The following is a 13,688-nucleotide window of genomic DNA, read 5'->3' on the forward strand; positions in this document are numbered from 1 at the left end:
TTGATCAACAGGTTATCAATTCGCTCACTTGTTTGTTTGCCTGAAATTGCCATGGAGACCAAGATTGGTGGAAAAGACAGAGCTGAGCCAGTTTGGCTAGAAAATAATTACCATGAATTAAAATGTTCTTGTCATCGAATTCCACCTTTTCACCTCTGGCCAGGGTCCATATCAGAAATAAACACTTAAGTGAAGGTGCTAACTTTGGCATGTGTGGTCTTCTCCAATGACTCCCAAGAGCATGCCTCCATGCACATGTATACATTTTAAGATATAGCCACAGTGCAAAATGGTGCTTAAACTTTCCACAAGATCATCTTCTCCACACAGCAACTAAGGCTCCTTACAATGCTCCCAGGCTCCGAATTCTCCCGAGGGTATTGATGTTGTCAACAAGAAAAGGAGAATGAATATATTGCTAAGAAATTAATGGTCTCAGTTGCAGAAAAAAACTGTCAGCATCTAATGCCAAGTTTAACAACAGCATACATGCTAATAATTGTCTTGTTATTGCAAGATGTGTTTTTATTATTCTAAAGTCATTCTCTTTGGAAAAAAACTTGGCCTTCACCTAAAAATGATAATTTATGAGATGATCTTACACAATGTCCACATTTGGCCTAAAAAATAGCTGCACCATTAATGGATAGCATTAATAAAGCCCCAACACTGTATAATATCTGTCTGTAAGTACTTCATGTAAAAACCGACTTATGCCCAACAATAACAATTGGCACATTTCCAAATCTCAGACACTTGAAAATCAACAATCTTTTTTTCAGACTTCTAATGACTTCACTCAGACAGGAAATGATAATGATGAAGCTAGCACTGTAAAGGGTGTGAACAAGTACGGTAGCAACTGGAGGAGGAAGGGCGTAGTCGACTGATGTGTCAACAGAGTCAGGCGTTGACGTGATCCAAATTGAATCTGTCAGCGTCATCAGCCATTTCATATACGTCCCTCAGTAGTTTGTTGTGTGGTGGTGGCTTAAATGGAACAATTTAGACGTAGAGAGCTTAATTGCTGAATTTTCCTGAACTCAAGGAAAATATGAGTCAAATGGCTTCCTGAATCATATGAATATGTTGTTGGACGCATGCTAGTTGCTAGGATGCATCAACGTCACTTGCAATTTGAAGACTTTTTTTTATTGATTAACGGCATGTCAACAATCTGCGAAAATAAAATAAAGCAATTTTGTATGAGATCATGATCATGCGCTGACGATGGGTACTACGATGACATCATTGGAGGAAGAGCTTCAATCCCAGCTCTTGTCAGGCCTGCACAAATATTTTTGTCATTCATTATGAACTTTACAAAATATCTTATAAAAGATGGAAAAGAATGAGCAAATCTATCACGAAGCTGGTGAAGGAGTGTGTTGATGTTCGTATCTCCTGCATCATGTTGTAGGACAGTGAGGCAAAATTGTTTAAGCAGCATTATTGCTTGTGAGTATGTTCATCAAACATTTCTCAGATATGCATCTCTGGCCACAATATTAGATACAATTATGAAGTAAAAAAAAATGTTTTAGTTTATGATTGTGATATTGATTGTCTGCTGCACATCACTTTACACTCCCAACATGCCATCCAGATTTTAGTCTCATAATGGTAAAAAAAATAAAATAAGACACATAATTAAATTCACAAGGTCTGTTACTTTCAATGCATATGGCTAGACAGCAGCATGGTTATTATTATTATTTTTTTATTTGGCTGAAGTGCTGTCCTATGACCTCCATGTCCTCTGCAGATACTGCATTGCTGCAGTGTTCTGCGTCTCCTCACACTTTGGCACGAGCCTACTGCAACCTAGAAGAATAAAGCTTCCCTGCAAAACAGTCTGATCCTCTAGTCATCCAAATGCAGCATTCTCACAGGAAAAGGGAGGTTTTGTTTTTTGGAAAGAATGTTTGTGACAGACAGATAAGGATAAGAACGCAAAGAAATTGTCCGGTCCAGTCAAATATCTCGAGGCTGTCGACAGAATTTACAGAATAGCTCTTATCAGATGTGAGACGGAACAAAATGAGACACATGCACGCTCGCTCGCCTTCATATCATGCAGCCAGACATCCACATGCTATTTCTTGCTGAGCTTGTGATTACTGCAGTTTTTTTTATTACATTTCCCAGGAAAGCAATAAAAGTAAAACAATCTATGAAGCAAATAGGAGAGACAGCAGGTGTTGCTACAGAGAGAGAGAGAGAGAGGGAGAGACAGAGAGAGAGAGAAGGGAGGGGAAGGAGGCAAGGAGAGAGTAATGAGAAGAATGAGAGAGAGGAAGAGGAGGGAGGTATAGGAGGAGACTCGACTTACTTCAGAGAGGAACAGGAGCCGAGGAGCAATTGATAAACAGCTGTCCGGCAGACGTCCCAGTCGACAGAAGTGCAGCCCCGAGGCTGAAACATAAAAGAAGCCATCGAAGACAATCAAAAAAAGAGCAATGAGCGTGCACAACCTGGAGAGGATCAAGCATTACTGAGGAGGTGAGTGAGCACAAGATTTATTTTTATCTCTGAATTGCTGAACGGCATAATGGTGTTGTAGTGTGCAGGATTCGACATGGGGTGCTCGCATTTTGTTGTCAGCAAATCTCTCAAGCAGCTTGCTGCTGACTTTGACACGTGAATGAATGCAAGCCGTGTAAAGCAGGTTTTTAAGGTCACACACTTGACTGCCAAGAGCAACATGAGAAGCTCCGTCATCTAAGGGATGTTCCTTTATAGAGTAAATCACAAAGATAGCTTTGTATTTAGATCAATGATAGAAGAGAGATGATATTTAACAGGCAAATTGAAAGATTATTTCGAACCAGTGCATGTGGGAATTCGTTTCATGTTTTGTGTGCTTGGATTTGAGTTTCCTACTCATCACGCAATGCTGACAGCTTGTAGAAAAAGGAAGCAAGATCGACAGAACAAATGTGCAACCCTGTTATCCACACTCCCACCACGAGCCCTCAGAAGTCAAGCCTTTGCCTATAATTGAGCTTTTTTTTTTTTTATGAAACAAACACTTCGGACTATTCTAGGGCTGCCATTTTCAGTCGAAGAAGCTCTTTCAACCTGAAAGCAAAGGCAGTAATTTTAAAGTGGGTCTTTTCTTTATGACAACAATTAACCAAATATCAAACAAGATCTATTTTTAAACAAGACAAAAAAAACTATCAGCACATTCTTTTTTTTTCAAGAGGAATATTTTGTGGGTGCGTAATGTCTATTTTGGACAAATAGGGGAAGTCACATGCAGGTCACATTTTAAACAGCTGCTCTTCTTATTGGTTGTGGTGCCACCAGAAATATGCAATCTTGTCATTGGGTTACACCACTAATAATATACTGACCCATTTGTATTGTGCACGTGACTCGCCCGCACAAATCATGAGCCACACGATGAATGCCAGATGCCAAACTCTTTCAACACCTTGCTCCTTATACTGCCTCCACACTAATAACTAAGTGCCCGAGCAAGCTCAGGCTGGAGCGGCTCCAGATCACTTCATGCCCACCCAGCAAGCTATCGTTGACCCAATGACACTGGTTTATCGTGCTGGACAGATTCTCAGGCAAGTATATTTAGGAAAGTGTGCCATCAGATTCCAACCCCCCCCCAGAGAGATATAAATGAAAACCGTGACCGCATTCTGTTGTGGCGGCACTGCTTGGCCCAGATTGGTCAACACGTGCAACACAGTTTGAGCAAGTACCGAAAGCAGGGTGCAAATCTGGGCCTGGCTTTGTGGCTTATCAGAGTTCTCCATAAACTAAAGATTATTTTGAACTTCAGATGTTGCCCTCAATAAACTCTTCCGGTTAAGTCAATTGTTGTTTATCACGAACGAGCTTGACAAGGATTGTTTTGATTCCTGAAAACGTGTGAATCATCTCCCGCCACACCTCACGCAGGTGTGTTGTGCGGTAGCGGCAGTAGCCAAAAGCAGCATGATTGTTTTACCAGTAATTTGCATGTGACCTCTGGAATTCCTCTCATGTTTGCCATTGAAGCCAAAATGATCTACCAGCAGGATGTCTGATGTGAAGGTCATAGCCTCAGGCTTTCACCACACCAGCTGACTTCTTACAGGCCACAATGTTGACCTTGGTGAAGATGCATATGGGATCCACTCCCTGTGAGACTACCATGTTAGGTCCATGCAGGCATTTTGTCATTTCAACAATAGTTATTGGCACATCTGGCTATTACACAACTAAAAGAGGAAATAAATATAATGCTTCTTCTTTCCCGTTCAAGTCGAACAGCTTCCATTCTTCCAGAAAGACAGAATTTGTGTTCCGTATTTGTGAGGTCGTATAAGTCCCTGCCTTTGTCTACTTACAGCTCGAGTTCATCTCACAGGTGTTGCTTGAGGTTGAGGTCAGAGTTCTTTGCAGGGGTAATTAAGTTTGATAGCTAAGAGTGACTTTTTATGGAAGAGGCCTTGCAATGAGCTTGAAGCATGCAACCGGAGTTAGCTAGCCCGCAGAAAGCTGTTTTTAGATTCTAGCAAATGGTGAGCCTCCTGGGCCTAAATTGTACTTGGGACTGTCGGGGGTTGGAGAGGTTTGAGGCATAGTTCAGTTAAAAATGCAAGAGCGCAAAATGTTGTTTTTTCCAATTCCCCGTCTATTTTTTGCATTGTACTACAGAACATCGCAGAGTAGTGGTTGAAAGATTTTTTTTTTTTTTAGTAGGCTATGACAAGGTGAAATTTGAGTTGAAGTCGATTAATCAATGACACTGATGAGATTACGTTACAGTGTATGTGAAACTTGAAATTGAAGATGTTTGGTCGGGCTGTGACAAATGAATCGTTTATCTCATCAATTAATCGGCGACTCTGAGTCCTGCACTTTCCTCCCTCATACCAAAAATATACATAATAGGTTCACTGAAGTTTTTTCCCGTGAGTGTGAACGTTTGGTTCTTTGTCATGTGATTGGCTGGCGACCAACTCAGGGTGTGCCAAGATTTACAGTCAAAGTCACCTGGGATAGGCTCCAGCATACCTGCGAGGCACGTGAGAAAAAGCGGGGCAAAGAATGAATGGCTCGATAAATGTTGTTGATGGACGACCAGAAGTTGGGAAATGGCTATAGTGAGCACTTTCTTTCTGAAAAATGGAGGTCCCAAAAATGTTATGTGACAAGTCACAGAGTCATGACTTCATTTTTGGACACCATTATCGGGAAAACAGTCATCTTTAACATATGTCAGACATAAAATAAGTACGAAAATCGAGACAAATTGAAATCTGTGTACCAGGCCAGAGAAGGAACAACGAGTGTGGGCTGAAAGAATGAAAGCCTCAATTGTAAATATGAACAAAACAAGTCACGGTTCATATTGATATTTTTCTTAAACACAGCTCACGCATGGCGTCCATTCAAAAGCGCTATCAGTCACAAGCACAGTCAGGCATATCCCACAAGCACTCCCACACAAAAGATGTTGTTGTTCACCTCACTGTTTTGTCATGACTATATCTCCAGTCCAGTCCTTTCTTGGGAAAGCTTCAGCCAAAATGGCTTTTACTGACGTGGAAATTTCTTACCTAGTACACAACAATATAACAGCACTTCTAGGAATTCATGTTAAAAATGCCGCAGTTTCAAGTCCCAGCGAGTGCCGGTCTCTCTGGCTCCATGTTAAATAAACATAGCCTACCAAAAGTGTCTTTGATAAGGTTGATGGAGGAATGTGTTTTTTTAAAATTATTATTATTACCTTGTGCTTTCTTTTTGTTAAACTAAGCTGACTGTTTTTAGTGATGCACTATCAGACGGACACTGCTGACAGACCTCATCAGTAAATGTCTATAAATGGGCAAGCTCTCTCGACTGCCACTCATCGCACACACACACATGCACTCAAAAGAGAGAGACAATTTATCCCTTTCTCCGGTCTAGTGTTTGCTCCTAACGTTGTCTTACTAGTATGTCAGTTCATTCCATTCTTAATCTTGTGCTGACATTCTCAGAGAGAGCAGAAAGCAATCAGTAACTTCATCAAATTTAGCAGGCCTTAATAATGATCAGTCATACTGATGGGGTTTGTGATTCAAAGTCAATCTCGTGCCAAATCTGCATCGCCTTCGTTCTTAAAATCCACTTGCCCTTATTATATCCAACCCCCCCCTCCCTTTAAAACCCTTTTGCTCATCTTATGCGTGTCTACGCTTTCTCTCAAGCGGGGTGCCCTCCACTGATCCTATTAAAGTCCCCCTTTACTATCCAATCTGTAGACCAGCTGTTCTACATTAGCACATCGACAATGGTGCAGACCAAAGGAGAGACACGTGAAAAGAAATACGCTCATCCTTCTCTGATCTCCAAGCTTTTAAGATCAGCCCAATCAAATTGCGCAATGAAAGGTTTATTCTTTCTGTCAGGATCCTTTGTGGACTCTTTTTGACTTGTTATTGTTATTACAGACTGTCACGTATTTTCAACATATTATTTTTTCTTAATTTGCTTCCTTTCTTGTTGTTTTCAGAGAACAGTGGAGTTGCTGCATGGATGACGTAATACGGAGATTCAAGATTCTCGTTGGGGATCTGTAATCCGCAAGTTATAGAGCTACTCCGACTCCTTCCCGAGCCGCAAAGTCGCAGTCATGCCAGCAAAAGCACCGATATACCTGAAACCCACCAACAGTAAGAAGGGGAAAAAATGTCGCCTACGCGATATTTTGTCACCGGACATGATCAGTCCACCACTCGGCGATTTTCGACACACCATTCACATCGGCAGGGGTGGCGAAAGGGACGCCTTTGGAGACATGTCCTTCCTCCAAGGAAAATATGAGCTCCTACCGGGAAAGGGAGATTCCCAACCACAGTATGGCGTCCAAACTGAGTTTCTGAGAGCCAACAGTACAGGCAATGCTTCCTTTGCGGAGACCCCATCCCCTGTTCTCAAGAATGCCATCTCCCTCCCGACCATCGGTGGCTGTCAGGCGCTTACCCTACCACTGATCTCCTCCACCGTCTTCTCAATGCCCCCGCAACCTGGAGACATAACGGGGCCCGCACCCCCAACGAAACCTGACAACATTGAGGATGTAGAGATCGTGGAGATGGATGCTTTCTTGCACTCAACGGACAACTACAGTAGCAAGGCCTCACCCCACTTTCGAGACATCCAGTCAAAGCCCGACGTCCTTCTGGATCTCCTGGAGAACATGAAAAAGCCGAAATCGAAAGCGGTTATCAAGACTAATATGGCGAACAAAAAAGAAAGCAGGATTGAGGAGCAATCTTATTACATCAACAATCATGGCAGCAGCAGGTACAAAGCTAACGGAAGCCTTCACAGCAATACGAGCAACGACAGCTTTGAAAGTTACGCAAAAGAGGACTACAAGAGCAAAATTTACAATGACCACGGTAGTCTCACTGACAAGAGCAACGATCGGGGTCATTTTCAGAAAAACATTAACCTGGAATTCAAGCAGGAGCTTCCCAAGTGCAACGGAGAGTGGGTAGACAGAGACAGTGGTGTTGAGGAGGGCCGCATCTGTGATTTTGACTTTGACTTTTCCAAAGAGAAGAACACATCACAAGAGTCCCTCACCCGAATCACGGGGTCACTGCTCTCCCTTGAACTTGATCTGGGCCCATCCATCCTGGATGATGTGCTCAACATAATGGATCAACCCGCAGTGAAAAGCAGGCCTTGAGCTGCACCGAGGCCCTCGGAGGAGAAAGGGAATGATCAAATGATCAACAAAGGACTATGTGAGCTGCGTTAGACAGAGCTGCCTATGTTTTCATTATCAAAACATATAACTATTTTGGCTTCTATGGAGTGATGTTTTTTTTTCTCTTTTTTTTGGCCATGCCGGCATGTTCATATATGCATGTAGCCTTTAATCTTCATCCATCCATCCATGCATTTTCTTTACTGCTTATGCTCATTCATTTGCGGATGTGCTGGAGCCTGCCCAGTTGACTTTGGGCGAGAGGCGAATTTTATAAATATTCTATCTGTTTTTCTTTTTCAGATTTGTGTGTCAAACACTGTTGTGGGTTTAACAAAGCACTCTTTGTCTCTTCATCAATCTGCCTTTTTTTTTTTTTATGACAGACTATTATGCATAAAAGTGTTTTGCAATTTGAACACAAATAAAATATTTTATTCTGAACATGACCTCTTTATTATTGCAAATGTGAGAACGCACCACAAATACGATGCTACCAAATTGGACTACAAATTAGAAATTGTAACGCAAGAAGCAGACAAGGGGGAAAAAAAAATAAAGTACAGATTGACAGAAAGACAGAATGGATTTATTTTCTGTCTCGAACATTCCTGACATTCTGTCTCCTTGCCCTGCAGTGGGAGCACCGGTGGTGCTTGGGCCGGCGCCTGCACCATTTGTTTGCATGTTGAAGGGACATGCAGAGGAGGGGGTCTTTGACATTCTCTGCATTCCGGTCACAGTGCATAAGTGTCCTGGACCGGACGTAAATCAGCTGTTCCAAAGGAGACCGTCGGTCTGGTCACACTACCCATCAGTCAAATTGTAAATCCAAATGACACAAATACAACTTAAAAGCAACCAGTCACAAAAAAGACATGTTGTGCAAAGAATCAACAAATCCAGACCAATTTATTATTTTTTTTCTTTATACAGACATTGACCGGGCCATTACGGCGCGGATCGGTTTCAATCCCCCAAGTATCCATAAACAACCACAATCAGCTCACTCAACGAATCTAATTCAGTCATAGAACCAGATGTTAGAGAAAAGCCATCTTATCGCAGACGACAGGCCAGAAGTCGTTGGAAAATCCCCAAATTTCAAACAGGCCTCCAACAACCCCCATGCTTGAGTAATGAAAACCTTTGCTGTCAATGTAATTACTATTTTCACACATTGCTACCCTAATAACAGCCTTCTTCAGAATGGACCCCAAGCAAGCAGCCTTAAAAAAAAATCATCGCCACACCTCCGTCTGTTGTGGAACATTACAAAAGAATTTCTGTTGGGATGCCAAAGATCTTTGGACACAAAATTCCAGGAAATACCAATGATTTATGAAATCCAGTACAAATATTTGACATATGTTTGACTCTGAACACCATGTCCCTGTTTTATTGCTGTCTATTCCACATTAATGGAACTATTTTCATGTTTCAACAGAGGATAGGAAACTGTGACTAGAACCGTAAACGTCGAGCACATCAACAAAATATTCCGTGTGTGTGCGCGCGCTTCATTTGAGTCTATAAAGACTCCATTTACACATTAATTATATAATTTCCCCTCAGCTCAACTTAAAACACGGTCTTGACTGCAGCTTTTTCACATCAGTCCAAGAGTTAGGGCAAAGCGCTGTCATTACCTGCTACCTTGGAATTTTCCAACCAATGAATTAATGACCTTTCACAAACAGAAACACTGTATTTACTATTTTCTGCAGCAAAGCAAAGAAACACTACCTCAATTTTCCTGTCTGAGTTGAAGTTGTCACTACCCAGATGAATAAACTGTAGGCCAAGGGCCACTGGAGCCAAAGAAAGCATCGAGCAAATATTTCCAGCCGTGTCTAAGAACAGAGGTGCATAGTGTGAGCGCTTTTTTTTTTTGCATGGAGCCCCTCATGTAGATCTCAACCGTAAGTGACTGATGAGAAGGGAACATTTAGTAAGTTGTTTTTCTGAACGCTTGCCAAGAATGGAGAGAGCAGAGACACAAATGAAGCATAAAGTCCCTCTTTTATTCATCTGCTCTCACTGGACGTGTGTACATGCGAGAGGAATTTGGTTTCATATCAAAAGTCTATGGTGAGTGGTTGGGGGTTTAATCCAATTTTCAAAAAATCCAACATGGTCGGATTAAGGTTTTTGCATACATTTAAATATAGATCACATTTTGACCACAAGATAGGATATTCCTAGGATATTTCCTTGATTAGATTCTAAAACACTGACGAATTGTTCATATTTACTTTCACTGTATTCGTTTTTTTTCATTTACCATTTGAAATTAAAGACAATATCAGCTATTAATTAAATACTCTAAACTCAATTTACCTGGGGGACACTGGCGGTAGAGTCAAGGCCACAGGCTCGGATAAAAACTTTTATTGTTATCAAATGTAAGAAAATAATTAACAAACGGTAGTAAATTAATAAAATGATAATAAAGAAGAACAATAATACAGCAGATATAGAAAACTGAATAAACCACATATAGCTGCTGACTAGAGACATGCATTTATATTCACATTCCCATGTCTGTATTAACTCATTCAGTGCCATTGACGGTTATAGACGTCAGAGATATTAACTGGGTTGGCAATGAATGAGTTAACAGTTGTTTAACCTTGGAAGGAAGATTGTTCTGAACATGGCTTCTGCCTTTTTTTGCTGCGAGAGACCTGGCAGCATTTCCTCGTCTTCATAGCTGAGCCACATTTGGCATGAGGGAGGAAGCACTTGAGACCCTCAGTGGGGCTTAAATATTCTCTGTCACTAATTCTGTCCAAGGTTAATCTTATCTCAGCTGATTTTTGGCAAGTAACATATCGATACCATTTCATTGCTGCCATTGTGACATCAATAATCCATCATGACAAGAAAATCTTCAAGATGAAATATCGATTTAGCATTACCAGCACTGTCATGTATACTTTTTATTTTTTCTCGGAACTGTAAAATTGCTGGACAGACACATTTATTGTTTGCATGTTCAACAATGCCCTAACCCTAACCTGACAAGAAGACTTACCCTGGGAAAATTTACTTAAGGATTCCCCACAAGAAATGTAGACTTAAGTATTCTACATATTTGCTGAATTGGCAGAAGCTTCCTTTCAAAAGACAACAAAAGGAGGGTTTTTGAGAATGAGGTCTTGCTCGGAGATGAATAAAAAGAAACGTGAGTCAGAGTTGATGCAGTGCAGATGCGAGTAACCTTGTACAGTATGGCGGACGGGCGGACCATGGATAGCCCGACATCTCTGCACTGTTGACTGCTGTTTGTCTGACAGTCACCATGGAAAATACACTTTGTGTTTGTATCTTCAGCACGTGAACGAGGGCGAGAGCTAAACACGGCACTCTCATCTCTGTGACAAAACCCAGACCCATTTAGCCAAGGTGCCCCTGTGACTTGAGTCAAACACCAGATAGTTGAAATGCTTGCTGGGAGGTTGCATTTCATGAACACCTAAATAAAAAAAGAGTTTCTAACATTAATGAAATAATATTAAGATCACGCTATAAAGACCATATCATTTAACTTTATTGGCAAATGATCTTTGTATTTGAATCATCAGAATGGTGCACATCTTCATCTTGCAATCCTCAGCAATTCCCCTGCAAACATTGTGACGAATACTACACTGGCGCTTGAAGACACTTGAGTGTGAGGTTTTTTTTTGTCCTCAGCACAGTGTCACAATGCATAACTCGTGTAGCTTTTCATTTTTATGACAATCAATCTTGCTTAGTAAATCAAATTCCTCTATTTTTACTTTGCATTTCACATACCCACAGCGCAGTGCAGCAACAGCCCGCCATGTCGTACTGTATTTATACATCTGCTCTGAATTCCATTAATGCCATGCAGAAGGAGTGGCGCTGAACTTCGAAAAGTGTCTCCCCTTATAGATAGCGGGTGACCTCATGAGACATTTTTTGTTCTGGTAGGTCAACAACAGCAACCTTGTGACTCTAATGAGACGACTTGACTGCTGTCACCTCCTTGAATCCAGTAATGTGGTCAGGTCATTGAGGATGAATGGGAGGGGCTTCTATTGACAGTGCATGCCTGTCCTATAATTAGTGTGGCCCATGCCAACAAAATAGACCAAACTTAGAACTACGTTCTAATTTGTTGGCAGCAAAGTATCATTTGCTCATCTGTAAGGACTTTGAGCCAGACGACCACGTTCGAAGTTTTGTTTTGGAGAAAATTTAAAAATGGCAACTAGTTGTTGGAGAAAGTAGCGTGGGGAGAATTTAATTAGAATTGAAGAAGTGAGCCATTCATTCTGCATGTGTATATGTTACTCACCAAGGCACGTGACAGTTGCTTGTTTACTTTCAAACTCAGCTTGTAGCCGACACGAATAACGTCATGACATATATTGAATTAACACTTGACTGTTAGATGTCACGTCTTTTCTGCTACAGATGTTACAGATGGGGTATTGTACCAGCAAGACTGCAGTAAAACATCAAGTTTATGCACATGTCAAGCGTTCAGGTCAGAGGCGTACATTCCTTCCGCTACGGACAGTAGGCTTCGGGATTCTGCCTTTTAAGGTAAGACCCCCACTCGGATTCCCCCTTGTTCCCCACTACATGTGCGATGGACCCCCACGTTAATACCTTGTTACCAACCAGCCATGCAAACACTTCAGAAGGAAGATTCGGGACAGATTCTTTCTCTATAAATAAATACTAAACACCAAGCTGATGTTTTTTTTTATGGTTGTTTGGTGGAGTTTTAAATAGTCTGTGGTTGCATTGTGTCTGACACACTAGTCTTTAAATTCATCAATTCCCATTTGACAAAAAAAAAAAAATATATGTATATATATCGCAAGAATTCAATTTCTTTGCTGCACTGTCAATCAAAATGAGGACGAAGCAGATCTGGCTCTCTTGCGGTCAGCATTGTGAATACCTCAATGGAGGTCCAATATGCATTATAAACAAAAATAGATTCACCGAGTGTTTTAACATTGAACAATACTTTACGAAGAGAATGTTTGAATGGATGGTGGCGAAACAGATCAGAAGCGAAACATAGGTGCCAGCTGTTTGTAGAACATAATAATAAAAAAAGATGGAAGAAGCCAGATAATATGTCCTTGTACAGCAGTGGTAATGAATGAAGACTGTTGACAAAATGTCAAACACATGCAATTAGAGTATGTGGAGGCCACCACTTCGACAGTATCATGGGGATACTCTCCACCCTGGGACCAAGTCACATATGTATACAAACACATGTTAAAAGTCAAAGTGTGTGTGCACGTGTGTGTGCATGCGTGTGTTGTGAAGTTAAAGTTAAAGTGAAATGGATATTTAAAAAAACAGTGTGAAGTGGTGACTGTATTGAAAATAGATTGATGAAAATGGTTACTTGTCTATGTTGAACCCAAAGGTTTTATTTTTAGTTTCATTTCATCAAGCTTACTTTTGGTGCTGCATTGTTGCTTCAATGCATTTAAATGAGTATATCATTGTTGTTACTGCAATGTGTGACAGTTGAAACACTCAGTGATTACAATTTTTCATGAACAGAGTTAACTTTTTAATACCATTTTATACTCTTAGTTACCGGATGACCTTTGTCTCCACATAGTGAAGGACTAGGGCATGACCTGCTGTTGGCACCTGTTGTTCTATTGTCAGTCTGATTTTTTCTCACTGTTTCCCCTGAATTTTATTTGAGTCCAAAACACAAATCCAGTCCTTGTCTTCTGTCTTATGTTGTGAGCAATTTAGGGGGGGGGGAAATAAAAGACTATTAAATCATTTTGTGTGACAAGGAACCTTAAATCCAAATTCATCTTTTTGGATCAAACTTGTCCTGACAACATTTGCATGTTTGTGTGGTCTATGTGGATTGTGGCATTTGGAATCTTTCCAGAAATTGTTTTGAGTATTATAACTGCACTGCTTGTTGCACTGCTGATCAGTGCAGAATATT

The 13,688-nt window shown here is 40.9% G+C and overlaps 1 protein-coding gene across 1 annotated transcript; it reads left to right on the forward strand.

The window, feature by feature from the left end:
• Positions 1 to 2,119: 2,119 nt before the first annotated feature.
• On the forward strand, positions 2,120 to 8,158 carry cdc42ep3 (CDC42 effector protein (Rho GTPase binding) 3). The gene is made up of 2 exons (XM_061285412.1): positions 2,120 to 2,502; positions 6,509 to 8,158. The coding sequence occupies exon 2, from the start codon at positions 6,629 to 6,631 to the stop codon at positions 7,691 to 7,693; it is 1,065 nt and encodes a 354-aa protein (XP_061141396.1). The 5' UTR covers positions 2,120 to 2,502; positions 6,509 to 6,628; the 3' UTR covers positions 7,694 to 8,158.
• The last annotated feature ends 5,530 nt before the right edge of the window (positions 8,159 to 13,688 follow it).

This window comes from Syngnathus typhle, linkage group LG8 (genome assembly GCF_033458585.1).
Source record: "Syngnathus typhle isolate RoL2023-S1 ecotype Sweden linkage group LG8, RoL_Styp_1.0, whole genome shotgun sequence".
Classification (NCBI taxonomy): Eukaryota; Metazoa; Chordata; class Actinopteri; order Syngnathiformes; family Syngnathidae; genus Syngnathus; species Syngnathus typhle.